The following is a 24,700-nucleotide window of genomic DNA, read 5'->3' as shown; positions in this document are numbered from 1 at the left end:
CCCTCAAACAATAAGAAATTACCAGAGACCTCACCCTTTTGGAACGCCTATGCGCAAACCCACACCCCCACATCTCACACAATTTCACAGCTTCACACATCGATTATAGAAAACACCTTCCCTCTGCCAACATTCTTCACCTCAGCTTGGGAGAAGGAAATACAAGGGAAAGTCCAGGGTATAGACTGGGAGGTAGTTTTCAGCATTTCTCAGACAAGCTCTCTTAGTTTGGACACTCTGGAAAATGTATACAAACTTATTTATAGATGGTACAGGATTCCCATAAGAGTCCACAAGATGTTTCCAGCAATGTCTGATAAATGTTGGAGATGTAATTCAGCTCGTGGTTCTTTTATACATATATGGTGGGATTGCCCTGTTATCAGCCCCTTCTGGAACACCATCTTTCAGTGCACTGAAAAAATTCTAAATGGAAAGGTAACTAGAGAACCTGGCTTCTGGTTGCTCAACATCACAATGGCTACCACTAGAACTTATAAACACTCACTTCTGAGACACCTAAATATCGCAGCAAAATCGGTAATCCCAGTCCATTGGAGATCTACCAAAGCCCCCCCATTAGAGAATGGTTCAAGAAAATTGACTATTATATGTAGATGGAAGATCTCATCTCCATCCCGTCTGGGAATATCTCAAACTTCGCCTCGACCTGGTTAACCTGGCTAGAATTTAAGGAATCCTCACTCTACCTGTCCCTATGAGAGGTTCTTGATCTACACACCTAACAGACGTCACCTCTCCTCAGACACCCCCATCCACGTAATGGCCCCGTGACTCTACATACCGCATGCTGTCGGCAAAACCTCCCAACCACTCAGCGCACACTCCCCAACCTTTCTTCTTTTCTAATGTCATTTTTCTTTTCCTCTGTCTTTTTCCCCTCTCTTCCATTCCTTTTCTTAATATTCCTTTTTTCTTATTGACTGTTTTAGAAGTTTATAGGATTGCTATTATATGTGCAAGTTACCTCAAGCTATGTTTAACAATCACAACCTTAAGTCAACAATTCCCCAGCTGCTGAGGTTTTCTTTTATGTCTTTTTCAAACACAACACAACTCATTTGTTCTATTGTAATGTAACTTTGATTTTATTGTTGCATATTTTGAACTGTGCAAATTAACCTAATAAAAACAGTTTGAACAAAAAATAAATATGTAAACAGAAATGTAGATGTGTATCACTGTCCCTGTAGGATAAATACATTGGAGAAGATATGTATCAAACCAAGGAGAGAGATAATAGCCCAACACAACTAAAAGTGATACAATGAAGAGGGACAAACATCCAACCAATCAGCTCCCACCTACCATCCCCCAAACAGTCTGCGACATGACAGGCAGGAGCTGACTGGCCGGCCGCCCACCACTCTCCATCCAATCACCCTACAAGCTTAGTACATCTGGCCCACTATAACATGACTGTAATAACTGCTATGGTAACTTCTCCATTTTCTCTCAAAGGATTGACACATCTAAATTAATAAATTAAACTGTTAAAAACAGAGGGAACAATTTACCTCATGCACATGAATATAACATAGCTTTATACCATTATAGTGCACTTATAAGCTAGTTGATTTGTTAAATATTTATAAATCTGTAGAAAGGAAATGTTATATATTTAAACAATTACATACATTAAATGTGTAAAGCATTTCGGATACTATATGAAAAATATACATCATATTTTATTAATAATTATTTAAATAAACATAAATAAACATAGATCAGACTAGATCTAGTATTAATAATTACAGCCACCAAACAGCAGTAGTTAAGTGAAGATGGATGGAGCACAGAGCAGCACTGCTACTAGCTGTAGAGTAATTACATTTCAGGCTTGCAGACCTGGCAGCAATGCGTGCGTTCCTTTGCTAGTGTTTTTAGGCTGAGCTGTGTGAAGCGGAATGAAAATCATCTCTAATGAGGACTGGGATTCATCAGGCTGCAGGGACAGGTTGTTTTGTTTATGGATGTTCTCCAGAGAGCGTCTTTGTAGGGTCTGCACCTTGTATCTCTTCATCAGAGTCACGAGAATTTCTTTCATCATCACCACGGCTATGTACAGTATGTGCCTACTGTATTTTCCTGCACATGCCCGAGGGCCAAAACCAAATGGCTGAAAGTAGCGATGTAGAACCGTTTTTTCAAAATTTTCCAGGGTGAATTCATTTGGCTTTGGGAAAAACTCCACTCTGTGCATGCGTCCCAGATTTAGGATGATGTTGGTGCCTTTCTTCACATAATAGCCATCAATGACATCATCCTCCAAAGCCCTGCGCATGACCATGTCTACCACAGGCTGGTACCTCATGCTTTCATAGATAGAAGTTCTCTAGTACTTTTAGATTTTGCATATCACTATGCTCCACATCTTGGTCACCAGTAACAGTGATTTTCATTCATTATCATCTCTTCAATCTTTGGATGCTGCGCGATCAAAACAAGCATGAAATAGAGAGTTATGGACATGGTGTCAGGAGCCGCAATCAGCATCTCCAAGATGCTTTGGTTCACATTTTCCGCTGTCAGTTCTCCATTATTCTGTGCGAAGATCAGCTCAGATGCAAAATCTACATTTTTCACTTATCTTCTCTGAAATTGAAATCTCCCGTCGTTTTTGTTCAATGAGAACTTCTACAGCTTTTTTCAAATCATTCAAAAAATGTCTTATTCTACTGGAGGCCAAGACAAGGGCGCCTTAAACCTTTATAATATTCAAATGATTGTGTGTCACTCATTGTAGTAAAGAAGCGCTGTTCTCATTTTTTTCTTTTTTTTTCAAATCATTGGCTGATTTCTCATACTTCTTGTACAGAAAGGAAATTTTGAAGAATATGTCTGGTTTCAGAAGTGCCTGCCATGCGTCAAAGTATTTCTGAATTATTAGAAACAGGTTGTTTGAGGTGTCTAACATGATAAGCCTCATAAGCTTAAGTACCTTTACATTTCCCATTTCATCAGCAACATCAGTCAACTTTGCCAGGAAAAGTTTAGTTGACTTAATGCAGTGCTCTGTGGTCTGTACGAGTCCTGGTCCAGACAAGGCTCTGTTAAAGAACGGACGTATTGTCTTCCAGAGAGATGGATTACTGTTAAATATGATCCTGTTTTCATTCATGCCAATACACTGTAATCCCAGTTTGCTGCCAAACCTTGACACACAATGAGGGTGCTTCATGACGTGGCATGTTGCAGAAGATCTGCTGATGTTGAGTGTTTCCTCACCATTGATCCAGACTCTTACAAAGTCCCCATACATGGTATTGTAGTAATTTGATGCACTCCCAATTCCCTTCCATAGAAATCTTCCATAGGATATCAGTGGGCCAATTCCCATATAGTAAGAAGGACCTGGTATTGATGAGGTCTCCTCATAGCTCCAAATAACAATCAGCAGAAATATGAAGATTACAACAGAAGCAGCGGTAGCAGGGGCCACAACAGGCATAACCTCAGTGATGTTGTATTGCACCATGTTCAAGACGTCCAGAATCATTTCTCTTTGGGACTGTTTCCTCTTCTAGGTATATGTGCAGAGAGCGTTACGTTCTAATCTTCTTGGACCTTTTGGAATCATATGTTATACTGACCTGGATGCCTGCTCCACTGTACATACATTTTAATTTATATCCTTTTTTTAGTTTATTTTATGCAAATAGGGATGTTACTAAGCATAGAATAGATATTAAAAGAATCATTAAAATGTTTTACATGAAAATTCTATTACAGAAATTCAAAATAAATTTTTTAGTCTTAAGGCCCATACACACTAGAAGATTATATTTCCAATCTGGCTGGTTGGAATGGAAATCTGGACATTTTTGGGAGCAAATTTCAATCAACCATTTGCTCCCAAAAGCTGGAAAATGGAAAAAAGCAGTCATCTTCATAAATAGATTTAACCAATTTATCTGAATGACCATTTTCGTGTATTTTCCATGTTTAGGAGCAAATGGTCAATTGTCATTTGCTCCCCAAAATTTCCAGATTTTAATTCTAACCAGCCAGATTGGAAAGAATCTTCTTGTGTGTATGGGCCTTAAAATAATCTGATTCATGTATTGTAGAACCATAATTTATTCAATAACAGCTGTGGCTAAGTAACATATAATGAAAAAATAAGTATGTAGATATGGCAATTACATATTTTGGATTTATTATTTACAATATTCTATAAGGCCAGCTATAAGTGTTTAACCAAAGCTGTTAAATCAATTGAAAAAGGGAGTTTTTATTGCAACAAATTATCGACATGCAAACCAGTTTACAGTATCATTCACCAACTGTCATAAACCCTTTGAGTGCCAACTTCTCTATGAGATGTTCAAGATATCTGTTAAAAATGCCAGCATCACTCATATATAAATGCAAATAAAAAATGTTTAAAAAAAAATATTTCCTATACTGGTTGAGTATTCCTTATCCAAATTATTCTGAAAACCATAGTTTCCGATATGTACTTTAATTTTTGCTAAAAACCTACTGCGTACATCTGTAACTGGCATTACTGCGGACATGATATGTAACAGGCACTAAATATGTGCAAGAAAATAATTGCTTTCAGTGTCTGAGATAGTACACAAACTTTGTTCCATGCACAATTAAAATATATTTGTGTGTATTTCATGTGTTTGTGCTTATACAACATAAATGCAAGATACCTCAAGATACCTTATTCACATATAGAAATATATGGAGTAATCCGTTATCCAAAATGCTTCTGGTCCCGAATATTTTGGATAAGGGGTAAACATTACAGGCCAATTATGATGAATAAGAATATTTGCTTGCCAATTTTTCACTTATTTTAAGAAAATTTACTTTGCACTAAAAGGTTTAAAAGCAAAATTGAGAATGCTATCATTACAGCCAATGTACAGCATTTGAGCACTTGTTTGCATTCTACTTGGACTAATATATAAACTAATTTTTGTCTGTTATATTTACACAAATGGAGCAGATAAACTTGAACATTGGTGTCTAAATGGGTAAACCTAGCCAATGGTAAATTCTAGAAAAAAAAGACAGGAGCCACCAATTAACCTGCATTTATAATTTATTACCACCAGTTATGGTGCACACAATCTCTTCAGCACTTTACAAAGAATAATTGCCCATTACTGTAAATCCCTGCCCCAGTGGAGCTTACAGTCTGTTCCTTACACATGTACATGCACACACTAGGGTTAATTTTTTTTTTTTGGGAGCCCTAGGAATCTACTTTTTTTGGGGAGTGTGGGGATAAAAACATGGAAAGCCTAGAGGAAATCCATGCAATCACAGGGAGACAATACAAACTCCACACAGTTAGGTTTGTTTTCCTCAGTGCTGTGAGGCAGTAATGCTTATCATTACACAGTCCGTGCTGCATTTGAACATGACATTTGCACGAATGGAAGTCAGGGCAGTATTGTCACAATCTGAATAAAAAACTGGAAAAAAAAATAGGCTTTTCTAAAACATTAATCTGGTAGTGTACATCATTGAGAGAGGTAAACTAATCTGTAATCTGGAAAATATTGAATTGCCCAAGGACAAGTGTACTAACACTGCCAGGATACAGTGGAAACAGGTTTCTGTGAAATAGTGAACCAAGCCCTTATCTAAATTTTTATCCACCAACAGTGGATAGAGAAGAGAAATAAGGATGGCCAATAAAAAAGTCGTGTTGTAGACTGGTAAAATACAATGGGGCAGTTGTATTAAGCCGTGCGAAGAGATAAACTGGAGATAAAGTGGAAGGAGTTAACGCACCAGCCAATCAACTCCCAACTGTCATATTTCAAACACAGCTGATTGGCTGGTGCATTATCTCCTTCCACTTTATCTCTTCGCCCGGCTTAATACATCTGCCCCAGTATTAGGAGCTGTAAGTGGGTGTGATGAGAGATGTACAGTAGCAGTGCAGTACGAATACATAAAGCATGGATGATTTGTTGAAGGTATATTTCTGATTGTTATATGATGTATTGTACAGTATTTTTTTGTTCTGCCAACAGATCTAGTACCCCCAGGAAAAAGCAAGTGTGCTTCAAATACAGGTAGATATCTTTTGTACAGAATTCTGTGAGCAGCAACTGATCATGGCTCCAAAAAACTGTATATAGTATGCTGTATATCTTAGTAAGAATATATTTGCATTTTATTTTGCTCTTTCTTGCTTCATGAACATGTGCACTAGTCTTTTTCCCAGTAGCATCGATATATATTCATTGCAATGTTAGTAAAATAAACTCACATATTGGAGAATATGGACATATCAGAACTGTACTAAATTCTGGAAGAACGAAACAGAAAAAAAGTAAAGATAATCTATTGGTTGGGTACAAACTTAACACGTTACAAGTATCATTTATATTGAATTTCTATAGCATACAATATTGCTTGATTGTGCCATTTATAATATATGGTTTTAGGTGATAAAAGAGAAAGATGTATGAGAATTATTGTATTATAAATATTTTGTCAAAGATAAGAAATGCTTTCTATGTTTGCTTGATTTTGTCCATTTAGACCAGGGGTGGCCAAACCTGTCCTCAAGATCTACCAACGGTGCATGTTTTCCAGGCAACCTGTGGATCTACAGTAGGAATGAATGCCGCATGTTTTAAAATGAGACAGTAATGACTACAGCTGTGAACCAGCTAGGTAACCTGGAAAACGTGGACCGTTGGTAGATCTCGAGGACCGGTTTGGCCACCCCTGATTTAGACAATGCCATTGCATTGGATTAAAGGTTAACAGCATTTATTAATTGAATGACCTAATTTAAATTATTGAGGATGGCAAGGAATATGCTACCAACATCAGCTCCAGTCAATTAGAGGGCAATAAATAAAACACTACTGAATAACCTCTACTGTGTAGGACTCACCACCCTTTACAATGGCACAGTACAGATGCAAATTCAGAGAAGCATCCATTGTCCACCCGCAGATGAAGGATGCCAGTCACTTCACATCACCCAAAACGTGATTCAAATTAAAATAACTTAGGGCCTTATTTTGGTTCATTCTTTCTGACAAAATCCTTCTTAGATGGACAAAACCATGTGCACTGCAGGGGGGGCAGATGTAACATGTGCAGAGAGAATTAGATTTGGGTGAGTTATTTTGTTTCTGTGCAGGGAAAATACTGACTGCTTTATTTTTACACTGCAATATAGATCTCACTTTGAAGTAAAACCCCACCCAAATCTAATTCTCTCTGCACATGTTACATCTGCCCCACCTGCAGTGCACATGGTTTTGCCCATCTAAGAAGGATTTTGTCAGAAAGAATGAACCAAAATAAGGCCCTTAGAGAAGAACCCGTTAAGGACAAAACTTAAACAACCTTTTCTGGACCTTTAGATTCAGTCAATTCTAATTAGGCCCACTCAGAGGAAAAATGTAAATCCCTATTTGTGAATGTTAGCCAGTCAAAATCTCACGGAACAATGTTTTTGGGTTTGCACAAGTAGAGCAAAATCTAACTTTATCTAAACAATGTACAGTATGATCTAATATCTGCCTGATTTTCAATGGCCTTTTGTATGGCTGATAGTGAAAACAGCTGGTAGCAGCACAAGTAGCTGCCCCATTTGAAAAAAGAGTGGGTGCAATAATCCTCACCCATTTTTGCTAAACACTTTGAAAACTGCATCAAACTTGGAACATTGTAACTGCAATCACATCTGCATGCAGGAAGAATTGGCCTTCCATCGCTGGCCTCAATTGTAAATACTTGTTTGCCAAATGCAATGAACTTTTAGAGAAACCCAGCATCCCGCCCCAAATGATCTGCTTTACAAAGGTAATTTTTACACAGAACTACCTCCTTTAATTGTATTAAAACAGTAACCAGTTATCCCCAATCGCTCATTGGAGGCAACTAGCTCACTGATCCGAAATGCTCCAAAAATGGCAAAAGTAAACACTAATGGAAAAACAGCTCTTCAGTCTGCATGGAGGGAGAGCACTGCTACAAAATCCTCCATGAATCTTGCATCTGTTGACCTGCAGGAATCCTCATGCACCAGGCTTTCAATATTTCAACCCTCCTCCCTACAATATATGGTGTAGATAGATAATGTTACAGCTTCATCCTCCTCGACTTCACTGCTGACAATATCTTCAAGCTGAATATTGAACAATATAATCTCTGGCAGGCCACCTATTAATAATAAAAACTATCAACCGCATTTATTGAAAAAAAAAAAAAAAAAATCTAAAACCTAATGATAATTATATCATTTTTACATAGCTGTTTAGTATTATGGTACTGATGGAACGGTTATACGTATGAGGTTTTGAAATGCTTAACTATCTATCTGCCATGTTTTAACCAGTGCCCTTACTGTATGTTCTACTTAAGACAAATGTACTTAAAGCTGCTAAAAATAATGAACACTAAAAATAAAGGATATTATCATAACATGTTTGTAGCTCCATGTACTTGGTAATATGGTGTTTAGGTTATTCTCTTTATATCATAGAATCCTCCTCTCTGACATACCTGGTTGACACAACTGGTTCAATGAAGGATGATCTTCAACAGCTAAAGTTGGTTAATGGCTGGCTTCTTGATCAAGTATCAGCAAAGTTTCCATGTGGAGTACGACAATATACAATGGTTGAGTACAATGATCCAAGTAAGAAAATACACTTTAATTACTGTCAATATGATTAAATTTATATAGGAATAATTAATACAAAATGTATTTCACAATGTAAATAAAAATAGTGCTTACTATTGCTATAAATTTATAATTAAAAACCAATATGACATCACAAAACAAAGTAGTCAAAACAAAGGTAATTTTTTTATCAAAGCTAAATTGCAGATAGCTAAAGTTGGCATAGCGATATAAAGTACCAACCAATCAGTTTATTCTTTAAATGCAAGTTGTAAACTGACAAGTTAGTTCTTTATCTCGCTCCCCTTTATCTCACATCGATATGCATAGGCTTTAATCCATTTGTGTGCACATCTGCTCTAATGCAAGTTTGTTTCATGAAACTCTCAGAGTTCACATGAATTCATGTACCTGGGAATTCACTAATCCAATTAGATACAGCATGATTAGATTTGTTACCAGAATCATATAGTAGGCAGCATTGAGCATTCAGAAAGTACTGGATGATTTTTAAAAAGTTTAAAATGTGCTTTAAAAAATAAAAAGTCAGCTGGGGTGGGCGTGGCTTGGCAGCCATTTTCCGGCCGGCTCTCGCTGTCTCAGCCCGAATCTCCCCCTCTCCCATCACATACCCTACTTGTTGCCACGCCACTGGCCTGGGGATACAGACAGGCGGTGTTGGTCGCGGAGCCGGGGAGGGTTGTGGCTTAACACCGGCAGAAGCCGGGACCTCAATTTTGGTCAGCGCTTCAGAGACTCCCGATGACTGCTGCTGGACAGCGGGGGAGACGGACACCAGCATGCGACCTCCTGCCCCGCTCACACCACCAACGATCTTTACACAAGCTGTACCTTGGGGCGGCCGCCCGCTGCCCGGAAGGGGGGATGCAGCCTCCTCCAGTCACCCGGATTAACCACTGCAGCACCTCCACACCAGCCTGCAGTCTTCTGCCTCACCAACGGTATCTATATCAGCTTTACCCTTAGTTGGCCGCCCACAGCCCAGAACAGGATGCAGCCTCCTCCAGTCACACAGGTTAACCCCTGCAGCACCTCCAGGCTTAGCTGGATGCCCTTTCCCTACCCACCTGATGGTAAAGATAGCCCTGTCTGGGAGGCCTCTGTACCACTGAGGCAAACTGCGGCCTGTCTGTGGGTGAAGACCTGGGCCTCAATTTCCGCAATACCCCTGATGGGCCACATCCCCCCCTCTGCTGAATGCTGGATCTGGATTAACTACAACACTACATGACCCTTGCTGCTGATGTCTTATCACTGTTAGGTATTTCTTTCACAGTTAGGTATTTCTTTCATACTGGACTGTCCACATTTACCATATTTCACTTAAGTCCTGACTCGCTTTTCTACTCTTCAAACCCTATCCAACACCTTGCCCTATGGCTGCACCCCCCCCCCCCTAGATGTACACAGCCTGTATAGGGAAAGGTGCTGTGTATACATTCTTCTAGCAATATCTGATTGGGCTCTGTCTCCATACCTTCATGTTTTCAATACACTATCCGTGAAGATCATGGCCTGCTATTATACTGTAATGTAATATGGCCCTACCCCTCATGCGCCAACAGGCCTAGCGCCTTCCTGTTTAATTATATTTCATGATGTGATTACCCTCCTGCAACAACTGACAATTTAATCTCCCACACATAGCCTCCATATTATTTTTTCTGTGCCCCTCCATCCGCCCCCTGCAGAGCGGTTTTTGGTTCCTCTTCAAATGTCCTGCACGAACCTGGCTGTTGATCCTCCTGACGACACCACCTGCGGCCATTCCACTGACTGACTGCTCATCCATTAGAACAATAAGGAAACTTAAAGTTAGGACTGCAGAGCACATGCACAATATCACGAAGGGTCTAGACACCCACAGTCTCTCCAGGCATTTCAGAGACGTACACAATAGTGACCCCCGAGACCTATCTGTCATAGGGATTAAGACAGTAGCCAAGACCTGGGGAGACTACCTGAAAATAATAAACAGAGGAACTCAAGTGGATTTTTAATCTTAGGATACTGACCGCTAGAGGTTTAAATGTGGACAATGAAGTCAGGACAATTAGTACCATGGGCCTTATTTTGGTCCATTCTTTCTGACAAAATCCTTCTTAGATGGGCAAAACCATGTGCACTGCAGGTGGGGCAGGTGTTACTTGTGCAGAGAGAATTAGATTTGGGTGGGGTTTTACTTCAAAGTGAGATCTATATTGCAGTGTAAAAATAAAGCAGTCAGTATTTTCCCTGCACAGAAACAAAATTACTCACCCAAATCTAATTCTCTCTGCACATGTTACATCTGCCCCCCTGCAGTGCACATGGTTTTGTCCATCTAAGAAGGATTTTGTCAGAAAGAATGAACCAAAATAAGGCCCCATGTGAACCTCATTCTATCTCTTCACTCTGTTAATCAATTCTCTCACATCTATATATGTTATATAATGAAGGAGGAGTGATTATCACTAGGAAGGGCAATTTAGCCCTCAACAAAGATGGCTGAAGGTCCTTCAAGAATCCATGTGGGATCATGGATATCTTTTAGCCTTTTTGAACCACAAGTACAGGAAGAACCACAAGAACCTAGAAGTTATTAGACGCAGCCCCCATTCCTAATAAACTTCTAAAATGGGCACGGCAAATGCCACAAACGATATAGACAGGAATTTAGCCCACTACAAAGATGGCCGACGGCATTCTGCTCATTCACTCTCACAAGCCTTTTTAATGGGGGGTACACACCAGGACGGCATCGTGAGAGGGTCGTCAGTGTATTGTCCGACCCACTCACGATGACGCGGAGCGCACGACCCAGTCACGATGTGCACCATGAGCGGTACCGGTCCAAACGTAACCCGCACCCGGGTGTATGGTCGTGTCCAGATCCTACCTGCTGCAGTTAGGATCCGATTAAGGTCCGATCGACCCACGGGGCCGCGCATCGGATCGGAATCGGATCACAACAGGACAGAAAAAGGCCCAATCACCACACAATCTACATCCAATCGGTCGGAATTGAATCTAGATTAATGTGATCGGACCCTTGTCGTCCTGGTGTGTACCCAGCATTAGACTCCCCTGCCAGTGTATCTGGTTATACAAGCTCCCTGAAGAAGGCCGACACCCGTTGGAGGACACATCTATCCACCCACTCCCAGCAAGTCTTCTACCGCAGAGGAGTTGAGTGCCCGGCAGAGGTTGGGGCTGTACAGCACCTGGTGTCCAGCGACACCATCCTGCTTCATGGCAGAGTCAAAGCCCTGCGGCACTGTGGGGATCAGAGCTGTAAAGCCAGCAGGAGAGAGGACATTGAGGGACGGTAAAAGACAGGTAAGCGTGCACCGCCAGCCTCCCGCGACACGGTTACCTGTAGAATACGAGACTTTCTCCCATTGACTCTGTTTGCTGCCCGTCCACCCCACCTGCCCTGCCACCAGCTCCAGCCCTGAGCCACTTACACCCGCACCCTTCCCAAAACCCCCCTTCCCCCTTTTTTTATTGTTACATATTGTTACACCTGCTCCACCTGCATTGCACATGGTTTTGCCCATTTTCCAAACAAATTAGTACTGAGCGCAGATCTAAATAAGGATCATGGTCTGTAGGATGGAAACAGAATAGTCACCCGAATTATACCAGGGACACAGTCCGTCTATGTACTGTCTAAATCCCATTGAATACTGGCAGATACTGAATGCATGTTTAACACCACTGTAGTTGCTATGGCCTCAGTAATATGACTTTTCAACAGGGTAACTGCTCTCAAACTTTATCTTCCTCACAATTGACTTGTACAGTCAATTGCTTACTTAAAGTAATACAAGTCTTCTGACTCTCCTTCTGGAATGATGACAGTCTCTCAGCAGCAACAAGCAGCAGCATCTATGGGATCATCCACAGGAATCCAGGAGAGCAGTCAGTCATGCCTTTGACATGGCCTTAAGGACTAGTTCTTGTTGGCTGAGGAGGGAGTTAGTGTGGATTACAAGCGCTTGGATATATCAGAAAAAGAGACTAGATGTCACTCTCCTTGGGGATTTGTGATTTCCCTGAATGCACAATTGGTTCCTATGCCTTAACAAGCTTCAATTTTTTATTTTTCTAAAGGGAGGAGAGCTTCCATCTTGATGAGATGCGGAACCACCAGTCATGAACATAGTTATTTTCTGGGTATCTCTTCTACTTCCTTAATACTTCTATTAGGGAGTTAAGTTTTGTAGCCTTTCTTCAGAAATTTGGTCTTCATCACCCCAACACTATCCTCATACATTTCTTGTTTACAGCAATTACAGTTGAGGCAAATTAATTGACCCTTGATTGGTCAACCATTTTTCTAAATGATTACTCTTAGGGTCTATGTAGGTATTTGAATTTGAAGGCTTTGTACAATTTGATGGTTTCAAATGCACTATTTTCTACATAAATCTTTAGATCTTAACTTCTCTCTTACTCATAGAGAAGGAAAATTTAATATTCAATGTTTTTGTGTTTAATAATTCACAAAACTTCTTAAGAGATATCTCGTCACCACACCAGATAAAAAGCACATCATCGATACACTGCTACCACTGGACCAGACTTTCACCCCATCCAAAACCATGCCAGACCATAAAATCTTCCCATCTAGACATGAAGTTCCCATGGCGGTACCTACTTCTTGATTAGAAAAAATGTCATGAAAATTTAAATAATTATTGAGTAGTATAAAATCTATTCCTTTAATAATTAAGGTTTGAAGATTTTGCCTTATCGGTTTTTTGCTAAAACAATCTTCATGCCTTATAATCGTATATAACAACGTAACGTCAGCTGTTACTAAGAAATCATTTCCCCATATTCGATATTTTTTATTTTATTAAGGACATATTTAATGTCGCTAAGATAGAATATATTGCAGATGACCACTGGTTGAAGTCGTAGTTAATGAACAATTGGCAGGAAAAAAAAAAAAACACATATATAAAGTTACGTCTATATATTAAAGCAGCGCTGTTACTTTAAATTAAATTAAACATACTGTATAGGGATTGTCTGAAAAAAGTTTTTACATTTATTTAAAAAATATACAATTTAAACACACTATTAAACAATAAAAATGTTAGTGTGAGCAGCCTCATATGAATATTGTTTGGCAATTTAGGTAGTCCTCTTAAGGCCCATACACACTAGAAGATTTTCGTTTCCAAAGACTTTGCCAAAATCTCTGATGGATTTATCTATCACCAAAGTAGTGCGTACACACTGAGCTATTTTCCCCCAAAGAGCAAGAGATTTTCAGGAGGCGAAAGACTTTGCTGAAAATCTTTCATATAAAAGGATATTTACATAATGGGAGGGGTTAAAATTCCAAGGGTGAGAGCAGGGGCCATTTTATTCATTGTATTTCTTTTCTTGGGGCCTGATTCAGAACTGATTGCTGGGCTGCGTATATTCATAGCCCAGCGATCAGGTAAATGCTGTCCTGCCCAGGGAAATCCCGCCCATGTGCATAGCTACGATTTTACTTGCAGCCGTATTGCCCCTTACATGTTATGCCACACATCATAATGCCCAATACATGTTATACACACCAGTACACCTTATGTCACACACCGCAATGCCCATTACACATTATGCCACACACCATGATGCCCATTAAGCCACATACCATAATGCCAGGGGCTTCATGCTCGATCCCAGGGCCCTTCATGATCGATGCCATGGGTGGGGGTGAAGTGCTCGTTGCCACGGGGGAGTTTAAGAGCTGTGTATATATTACTGCAATATATATATATATATATATATATATATATATATATATATATATATATATATATATATATATATATACGAAAAAGCAGCGTCACTCCAAAGGGCTTCAATCAAGAGAATTTATTATAACATGTGGTCGACACGTCCAGGTCGACGTTTCAATGCAACAGCATTTTTTATCAAGACAGCGTGTGACCAGATACATATGTATCTGGTCACACGCTGTCTTGATAAAAATACTGTTGCATTGAAACGTCGACCTGGACGTGTCGACCACATGTTATAATAAATTCTCTTGATTGAAGCCCTTTGGAGTGACGCTGCTTTTTCGCCTACTACCTCAACTTTGCGGAAGGCACCCAAAGGCATATTACCACCCACTTGATCGGTTTGAGTGCCGGCTCTAGCCACATATATATATATATATATATATATATATATTGCATTATAAGTATCATTGGTGGCCTGTGGTGCTAATATATACATTGCTGGCATGTGCCAGCAATGTATATATTACTGGCTTATGTGTCATTGGTGCCCAGTGGTACAGTAATATATACATTGCTGGCATGTGTCAGCAATGTATATATCACTGCCTTAAAACAACATCATTGGTGCCCAGTGGTGCAGTAATATATACATTGCTGGCATGTGCCAGCAATGTATATATCACTGCCTTAAAACAAAATCATTGGTGCCCAGTGGTGCAGTAACATATACATTGCTGGCATGTGCCAGCAATGTATATATCACTGCCTTAAAACAAAATCATTGGTGCCCAGTGGTGCAGTAACATATACATTGCTGGCATGTGCCAGCAATGTATATATCACTGCCTTAAAACAAAATCATTGGTGCCCAGTGGTGCAGTAACATATACATTGCTGGCATGTGCCAGCAATGTTTATATCACTGCCTTAAAAAACCTTCATTGGTGGTCAGTGGGGTTATGCTCCACACAGCAGGAGCAGGGAGCCTGGGGGTGGGGGGCTTTCTGCTGGGGGCGGGGCGTCCTGCCGAGCTGTATGTCCGGCCAGGGGAGTGGAGGAGAACCTGTCACTGTGCAGCAGCAGCGTTGGAGCCAGGAGAAGAGACAGGCAGCGTGGGGAGCGGGGAGGGGTGAGTATGAACAGGGGGAGGGAGCGGGCTGTCAGCTGGACTGAAAGACTTTCAGCTTTCAGTCCGGCTGCTGTACACACTTGGTGATGATGGCTGAAAAACCAGCCATCATCGCTAGGTGTGCTGGTAAAACCAGCAGATTGCCCACCTCGTTAGCGAGGATGCGGGAGCGCGCATCCTCGCTAGTCGGCAATCTGGGGGGCATACACACCAGGCGATTTTCAGCGGAAAATCGCTCAAAACGGCTGTTTTGAGCGATTTTCAGCTGAAAATCGTCAAGTGTGTATGGGCCTTTAGAGTGTAGATGTTATATAGAGCCACTGCTGAGAGCAATAAGTGTCAAAGTCTCACCATTAGTTAGAAGGATTGTTCCAGGTAGGATCCAGTGTCCTCACTATGAATGCGGCTGTGCTCTGATGGTAATGTACCGCTGGAGGAAGTTCTCGGACTTTGTGGGGCTTCCCAATCAATTTGATGGTAAAGTAGGTGTAGCTTTGCTGGGTATCTGGTCGACCAAAAGACTTTTAATATCAGCAGTATTGTTTTGCTTGGAATCCAGTCAGCCAGGGCTCTTATTTCATCGGCAGATGCCAAGTGATTGTTAGAGGTCTGCTCAGGTAGCCACCGACATGTTTCGCTGAACTATGTCAGCTTTTTCAAGGACGTTAATGAACAATGACTTGAAATGATGAAATTAGTTTCTGCAATGATGGGGCATCCGGGAGATTGAGAGGTACTTTTGTGAATTTTTGGTAATAAATAGATAACCCGTCACAGAGTGGTCCTCTTTTAATAGAAATTTAAGGTTTCCAATTCTACATATTTACCAATCAATTACTTCAAATTCAAAAATATTTTGTGTGAGCGGTCAGACATAAGTTTTATAAGTAATCTCATCCTCTGAGTCGGCAAATTACCTCATTCATATACATGTCTTAATTTAAAATAAAAGACTGATAAACACTGTTCTAATGGTCAGAATTTTTTATATTTTTAATCCATAGTGGGTTGTCCAATAGATTTTAAAGCAAGTCCCCACATTATTTATTACATTACAGTAACTATTTCCCTAGCTTTAACAACCCAAAATAACACACTTTTTCCTTGAGCTAAGCAATATGAGCTTTAAATAGAACTTCAAATCACAGAGTAAAATTTCCAAGAAATGGCAGCTCGCACCCATAGATGAAGCTGTGCTCGTTAGTTTGGCCAGCTTCCCATCTTGGCTCGCTGTTTGCCAAGACAGGGGAGCTTGAGCATCTCACATGCCCCATTGCCGTGGATGGGGCATGTGATGTGTTGACCTGCTAGAGCCTCAGAACTGAATATGCTTGCACTAACAAGCTTTAAGAATGTGTGGCACATGTGTGCCTGATTGCTGGAACACTTGGATTGCAGAATGGTGTACACACGGGGAGATATATTGCTCAGTGTACAGTTTTTATCAGAGACCAGCGATTTTTGCTGAAAATTGTTCGCAACTCTGTCTACATTTTTTTTAACCTCTATTTAACCCCTTCCCGACATTTGACGTATATATACGTCATGGCCGGGATGTACTTCCCGACACATGACGTATATCTAATCTAATCTAATATAATCTAATCTAATATACGTCATGACTTTAAACTGTCCCCGCGTCTATAGACGCGGTGACAGTTTAAACATGTCTGCTGTCCCTGACAGCAGACATGTCCCTGCATGCCCAGGGGGGGGTGGCGCCATTCCGGTCTGATACTATAAGGACAAGAGGGATGTCCTTATACTGACAACAATTCATGGAGACAGTACCACCTCCATCACTGTACGAGGTACCAGTACCCACACCTCAAAACCAAATTGTATCCTAGATTACAATAATTACATGGGCGGAGTGGATCTTTCAGATCAGGTACTGAAGCCGTACAGTCCCCTGCGGAAAACAAAAATCTGGTACAAGAAGCTGGCCGTGTATATCATCCAGATGGCACTGTATAACGCTTACGTGCTATTCCGTTCTACCAGCCAGAGGGGGACATTTATGCACTTTCAAGAGGAAGTCATAAAGGGCCTAATATTTGGGAACCAGCAGGCAGAGGGCCCCAGTACTTCTAGTACTGGCCCCCGTATTGTACCAGGGCAGCATTTTCCTAACGAAATCCCCTCCACTGCAAGAAAGGGCAGGACACAAAAAAGGTGCAAAGTTTGCTATAAAAAGGGAATAAGAAAGGATACTATTTTCCACTGTGAAACTTGCCCCGACAAACCCGGCCTATGTATAAAGGAGTGTTTTAAAACATTTTTTTTAACCTCTATTTAACCCCTTCCCGACATTTGACGTATATATACGTCATGGCCGGGATGTACTTCCCGACACATGACGTATATATACGTCATGACTTTAAACTGTCCCCGCGTCTATAGACGCGGTGACAGTTTAAACATGTCTGCTGTCCCTGACAGCAGACATGTCCCTGCATGCCCAGGGGGGGTGGCGATGCCTCCCCCCCGTCGGCGATCGCTGTGATTGGCTGTTCAATGTGAACAGCCAGTCGCAGCGTTTTCCTGTGTTACCGGCGAATCAGACGCTCGGTAACACAGGTGTCAATCACCGCCGGGTGTGAGGGGGCATGAGGGGGTCACCGGTGATGACCACACCTCACCCCACCTGCCCCCAAGGCTGTGATTGTTCCGTCAGACCGACGGACCAATCACAGCCAAGGCGCGTCATTTAAACTAACAGTGACTGCGCTGCAGACGCCATTCCGGTCTGGAATTGCGTGCAGAGAGGTCACCGGCCACTCTGTCGTGCTATACATACCTGAACCTTGCCTGATACTTACCTGATCACCGCTGGTAGCGTGCTGCCAGCAGCTGGATGCTTCCTGGATCTTGTGACTTCCTGTGTGCTGCTGCTGCAGTGTCATAGAGTCACAGATAGTGAGAGATAGTGACAGATAGTGACAGAGAGTGATAGAGAGTGCTATATTTTGTGTCTGCTGCACCCCTTTTGTGCTGATCAGTATATCTGTGCTGATCAGCAACTTTTTTTTTTTTTTTATATATATATACATACCTCCCAACTGTCACGATTTTAGAGGGACAGTCCCGATTTTCGGGTACTGTCCCGCTGTCCCACCCGCGGCAGGCATTGTCCCGCTGCGGGGGGGTGGCAGTTGGGAGACCCCCCAATCTAGTAGAATAGACGCTGTGCGCATGCGCACAGCGTCTATTCTCGTATGAAAATGAGGTCGCGGCTAATTAGCATAAACCGCGCCCTCATTTGCATACGCCCCGTCCCCTTTTCGAGTGTCCCTATTTCATCCGGACACAAGTTGGGAGGTATGTATATATACCTATCAGTTGCACCAAAGGTTGTGCTGCCTGTGCAACTGACTGCTGCCCCCCCTTTTGTGCTGATCAGTTTAAATTAATTAACTGATCAGCAACTTTTTGGGGGTCCAGGTTTTTTTTTTTATTTATACCCTGTCAGGTTGCACCCACATTTGTGTGCCTGCATCACTGATCTGCAGTTTATTTTATTTTTTTGGAGAGTGCAGTGGGGTGTTGTTTTTACACCCACGTTGCTTTTGTGGGTGCTTTTGTGGGTGTCCTGTGGCCGCTCATCAGTGACGTACATCACTGAACAGCATTTTTGGCACAGGGTTGATATAATTTTTTTTCTGCAGTTTTTTTAAATTGTTTTTTTTTTTGGAGAGTGCTGTGGTTTATTACACCCACGTTGCTTTTGTGGGTGTCCTGTGGCCGCTGATCAGTGACGTACATCACTGAACAGCATTTTTGGCACAGGGTTGATATAATTTTTTTTCTGCAGTTTTTTAAAATTTTTATTTTTTTGGAGAGTGCTGTGGTTTATTACACCCACGTTGCTTTTGTGGGTGTCCTGTGGCCGCTGATCAGTGACGTACATCACTGAACAGCATTTTTGGCACAGGGTTGATATAATATTTTTTCTGCAGTTTTTAAAAAAAAATTTTTTTTTTTGGAGAGTGCTGTGGTATTTTTTTTTTAAAATTGGTTTTACACCCACGTTGCTTTTGTGGGTGTCCTGTTGCCTTTGAGCGCTGTTCAGTGACGGACGTTACTGACCAACATCTGCGCTCAATTTTTGGCGTAGGACCTTTTTTTTTTTTTTTAACCCCTTCCATTTTTTTTTTCTTTATTGGGATCAAATTCCTGTATAAAGTATTTTTTTTTCTGCACTACATACACACTACACACTACATACCCCCCATGTTGAAATAAAGTTTGTACCCCCCTACACTATACACGTGTTGAAACATTACACTTAACAGAAACACAAAAATAAAAATGGCATCCCAAATGTCATCCCAGTCATCCAGAAGAATGTATTCAGCGGAGGAGGCATATGCCATGCTTGCCTCTGACTCTGACACAGCCAGTGATGCAAGCGGGGAATTTGAAGGATTCGTCTTAAGCTCCTCTTCCTCCTCTAGTGATGAGGGACCCCCTCAAAGACGCCCCCGTAGAGCAGCTGAGACCCTCCCCCAAATGATTGATCCCGTATGGACCCCACCACCAGACAATTTTGAGCCCCAGCTTCCTGAGTTTTTGGCCATCCCAGGAATCCAATTTGATTCAACAGGTCTCAGAGAAATTGACTTTTTCAAATTATTTTTCTCTGATGATTTTATAAATTTAATGGTGGACCAAAGTAATTTATATGCCCAGCAGTTTATTGCTCAAAACCCCACGTCATCATTTGCTAGGTGGACCCCTGTAGATGCAGTAGAGATGATGACGTTTTGGGGTCTGGTGTTACATATGGGCATAGTAAAAAAGCCAGAAATTAGGCAATATTGGAGTACAGATGTTCTGTACAGCACCCCATTTTACCGTATGGCCATGACTCTGACTCGTTTTGAGACAATCCTTAAATTTTTACATTACACCGATAATGCACAATGCCCACCCAGAGATGATCCCACCTTTGACCGGCTATTTAAAGTCAGGCCGGTCATTGATCATTTCAGTGCCAAATTTGCAGAGATGTACATCCCAGACGAATTCATTTGCATAGACGAGTCCCTTATACATTTTAAAGGAAGGGTTAAATTCCGCCAGTACCTTCCCAATAAGAGGGCAAGGTATGGCATAAAAATGTATAAGCTGTGTGAAAGCACCTCAGGGTACACCCACAGGTTTAGGGTATATGAAGGGAAGGATTCAAGAATTGAACCGCCAGAATGCCCCCCCTCCCTCGTAGGTGTTAGTGGAAAAATTGTCTGGGATTTAGTGCACCACTTCCTGGATAAAGGTTATCACCTCTATGTGGATAACTTTTACACTAGCATCCCCCTGTTTAAGGCCCTTGGTTCAAGAGGTACAGCAGCTTGCGGTACTGTGCGCAAGAACCAAAGAGGCCTCCCCAAAACGCACATTGCCCAAGTACTAAGAAGGGGTGAAAGCAGGGGAATATGCACCGAAAATATGTTGTTGGTCAAATATAAGGACAAGAGGGATGTCCTTATACTGACAACAATTCATGGAGACAGTACCACCTCCATCACTCTACGAGGTACCAGTACCCACACCTCAAAACCGAATTGTATCCTAGATTACAATAAGTACATGGGCGGAGTGGATCTTTCAGATCAGGTACTGAAGCCGTACAGTCCCCTGCGGAAAACAAAAATCTGGTACAAGAAGCTGGCCATGTATATCATCCAGATGGCACTGTATAACGCTTACGTGCTATTCCGTTCTACCAGCCAGAGGGGGATATTTATGCACTTTCAAGAGGAAGTCATAAAGGGCCTAATATTTGGGAACCAGCAGGCAGAGGGCCCCAGTACTTCTAGTACTGGCCCCCGTATTGTACCAGGGCAGCATTTTCCTAACGAAATCCCCTCCACTGCAAGAAAGGGCAGGACACAAAAAAGGTGCAAAGTTTGCTATAAAAAGGGAATAAGAAAGGATACTATTTTCCACTGTGAAACTTGCCCCGACAAACCCGGCCTATGTATAAAGGAGTGTTTTAAAAAATACCACACATCTATGGATTATTAGGTTCATCATTTCACCGTGCTTCGGGGGTCTTGCTAATGCGACATAGCACCCACCATTCATTCCACCAGAATCTGAGCTGCAAAATCCAAAAATCACTCCTTCCCTTCTGAGTCCTGCCATGCACCCAAATGGTATTTTTTGGTCACATGTGAGGCATTGCCGTACTCGGGAGAAATTGGGGCACAGATTTTGGGGTGCTTTGTCTCCTTCATTCCTTGTGAAAATGAAAAATTTTGAGCCAGAACTGCATTTTTGTGTAAAAAATGTAATTTTTCATTTGCACAGCCCAGTTGTATCAAAATTGGTGAAACCCCTGGGGGTTTGAAATGTACACTATACCCCTAGATGAATTCCCTGAGGGGTGTAGTTTGCAAAATGGGGTCACTTGTGGGGGGGTTCCACTGTATTGGTGCTTCGGGGGTCTTGCTAATGCGACATAGCACCCACCAACATTCCACCAGAATCTGAGCTGCAAAATCCAAAAATCACTCCTTCCCTTCTGAGTCCTGCCATGCACCCAAATGGTATTTTTTGGTCACATGTGAGACATTGCCGTACTCGGGAGAAATTGGGGCACAGATTTTGGGGTGCTTTGTCTCCTTCATTCCTTGTGAAAATGAAAAATTTGGAGCCAGAACTGCATTTTTGTGTAAAAAATGTAATTTTTCATTTTCACAGCCCAGTTGTACCAAAATTGGTGGGGGTTTGAAATGTACACTATACCCCTAGATGAATTCCCTGAGGGGTGTAGTTTGCAAAATGGGGTCACTTGTGGGGGGGTTCCTAACTTTTAGCATCTTATGGTGCCTAGATTCCTACATGGTGCCTAAAAAATAATCTCATAAAAAGGAGGCTCCAAAATCAAGTAGGTGTTCCTTCTATTATGAAGCCTGTGGTTTGGTCAACGTGCACACTAGGGCCACATATAGGATATTTATGAAAACAAAAGAATTGGGGGAATCAATTTTTAGTCACATTTCTCTAGTAAAATCTACTGTGTTCCTTAGAAAAATGTATTAAAATTGCAAATCTGCAAAAAAAATGCAATTATGAAATTTCACCTACACTTTGTTTTAATTCCTGTGTAACACCTAAAGGGTTAACAAACTTCCAAAATGCTGTTTTGAATACTGTGAGGGGTGCAGTTTTTGAAATGGCATCATTTATGGGGGTGTCTCACATACAAGTCCCTCAAAGTCACATCAGAACTGAACTGGTCCCTAAAAAAATCAGTGTTTGAAATTTTCTTGAAAATTTGAGAATTTGCTATTCATATTTTAAGCCTCCTAGTGTCCAAAAAAATTAAAAGGAGGTTGAAATAATGATGGAAACATAAAGTAGACATATGGTCTATGTTAGTTATTAACTATTTTGAGTGGTATGATTATTTGTCTCACAAGCAGAAAATTTAACATTTTGCAAATTGCTAAATTTTCAATTTTTTACGACATTTTGGTATTTTTCACAAAAAAACACAGACTGTATCGACCAAAATTTACCACTAACTTGAAGTACAATGTGTCACAAGAAAACAATCTCAAAATCACTGGGATAAGTAAAAGCAAAAAAAAGTTATCCCCACTTAAGTGATACCTGTCAGATTTGAAAAAAAGGGCTCTGTCAGAAAGGCAAAAACATGCTGCGTCAGGAAGGGGTTAAATGTATTTATGATTGACATGGGTTGTGGGCTGTCCTAGTGGAGGGGAATAAAAGGTCAGGGGCCATTTTAATTCTTTGCATTTATGCTCTGTGGTTAGTTTGGTTAGGTTATACCTGCTGAATGTTGTTACATTGCTCTGCTTTGTATTTGGCTTGCCTTTATAAAGTGCCTCTACGAGAATCTGGGTGTATTAGTGACCATGGATTTTGAGAGTCGTGTGTCTACTATAACCGCATTTGGCGCTATAGGTGTGGCATTAGCAGAGTTGGAGAGGTCCCAGGAGAGGAGGAGAAAGGTGCGTTCCTGCTGAACCAAGCCTTAATTAATGGAGCGAGCGTCTTGCTCTCATATGCCGCTGGTGATGCAGATCAGGGAGAATAACCCAAATGATTACAGAAACTTTTTGCGGATGTATGAGGCTGCCTTTCAGGAGCTGCTGTCTTTGGTGTCACCTCATATCCAGAGGCAGAACACCAATATGCGGAAGGCCATCTCTGCTGAGGAGCGCCTGGTCGTGACACTGTTTTTTTTTGGCGACCGGAAGATCCCTGCAGGACCTGAAGTTTGGCTGCATCATTTCTCCCCTGGCCTTGGGCCTGATCATTCCAGAGACCTGTACAGTCCTCTTTTGTGTACTCCAGCAGCAGTACTTTAAGTTAAGAACATTTAAATTACCTATTTAAACCTATATGCTGCTGCAAGGCCAAAAATGTCCCCTTATATAGTGTTTTTTCTTATACCAAATGTAACACTCAAAATAGTTCTCTTTACTGATGTTACTGTCGTATTTGTACCCCTTTACATTGGACCTGTCATGCTGTCGGTGCGGCATTTGTACCCCATTACATTGGACCTGTCATGCTTTCGGTGCGGCATTTGTACCCCATTACATTGGACCTGTAATGCTGTAGGTGCGGCATTTGTACCCCATTACATTGGACCTGTCATGCTGTCGGAGCGGCATTTGTACCCCATTACATTGGACCTTTCATGCTGTCGGTGCGGCATTTGTACCCCATTACATTGGACCTGTCATGCTGTCGGTTCAGCATTTGTACCCCATTACATTGGACCTGTCATGCTGTCGGTGCGGCTTATGAACCCCCTTACTTTGGACCTGTCATGCCCATTACTTTGGACCTGTCATGCCCATTACTTTAGACCTGTCATGCTGTTGGTTATGAAACTGGGGACACAGTATAATCAGAAGTTAAATTTTATTTTCAATTATAGTGCCTGTCCGCTGAATGGAAGGAGACTGCATAGAATTTCTTGGAGAGATGGAATTTCCCCCAACTGTGGCAGAGCCATTGATGGAAAGCACGTGCGGATCACTCCACCCCCAAGAGTGGTTTCAAGTTTTTTAATTATAAAGGTTTTTTTAGTATAGTTCTGGCTGTGGTGAACGCCAACTATGAATTCCTGTTTGTCGATGTTGGCAAAAACGGGTGTGCATCCGATGGTGGCTCCTTACGGAATACCCTTTTCTA

General features: G+C 41.5%; 1 protein-coding gene and 1 pseudogene across 1 annotated transcript in view; one reads left to right on the top strand and one right to left on the bottom strand.

Moving 5' to 3' along the window:
• Positions 1-1,855: 1,855 nt before the first annotated feature.
• On the bottom strand, positions 1,856-3,520 carry LOC146021197 (aromatase pseudogene; annotated as a pseudogene).
• A 2,507-nt stretch (positions 3,521-6,027) lies between these two features.
• LOC146021195 (uromodulin-like) overlaps positions 6,028-24,700 on the top strand; it is a 102,959-nt gene continuing 84,286 nt past the window's right edge. Inside the window, exons 1-2 of the mRNA XM_083154991.1 lie at positions 6,028-6,065; positions 8,501-8,656. Of these exons, the coding sequence (XP_083011117.1) occupies positions 8,542-8,656 (115 nt within the window). The 5' untranslated portion in view covers positions 6,028-6,065; positions 8,501-8,541. The remainder of the gene's footprint in view (positions 6,066-8,500; positions 8,657-24,700) is intronic.

Source organism: Crinia signifera, chromosome 7, assembly GCF_055691185.1.
Source record: "Crinia signifera chromosome 7, ASM5569118v1, whole genome shotgun sequence".
Classification (NCBI taxonomy): domain Eukaryota; kingdom Metazoa; phylum Chordata; class Amphibia; order Anura; family Myobatrachidae; genus Crinia; species Crinia signifera.
Note: the sequence above shows the minus strand (reverse complement) of the source record. Positions and strands in the feature narration are given on the sequence as shown.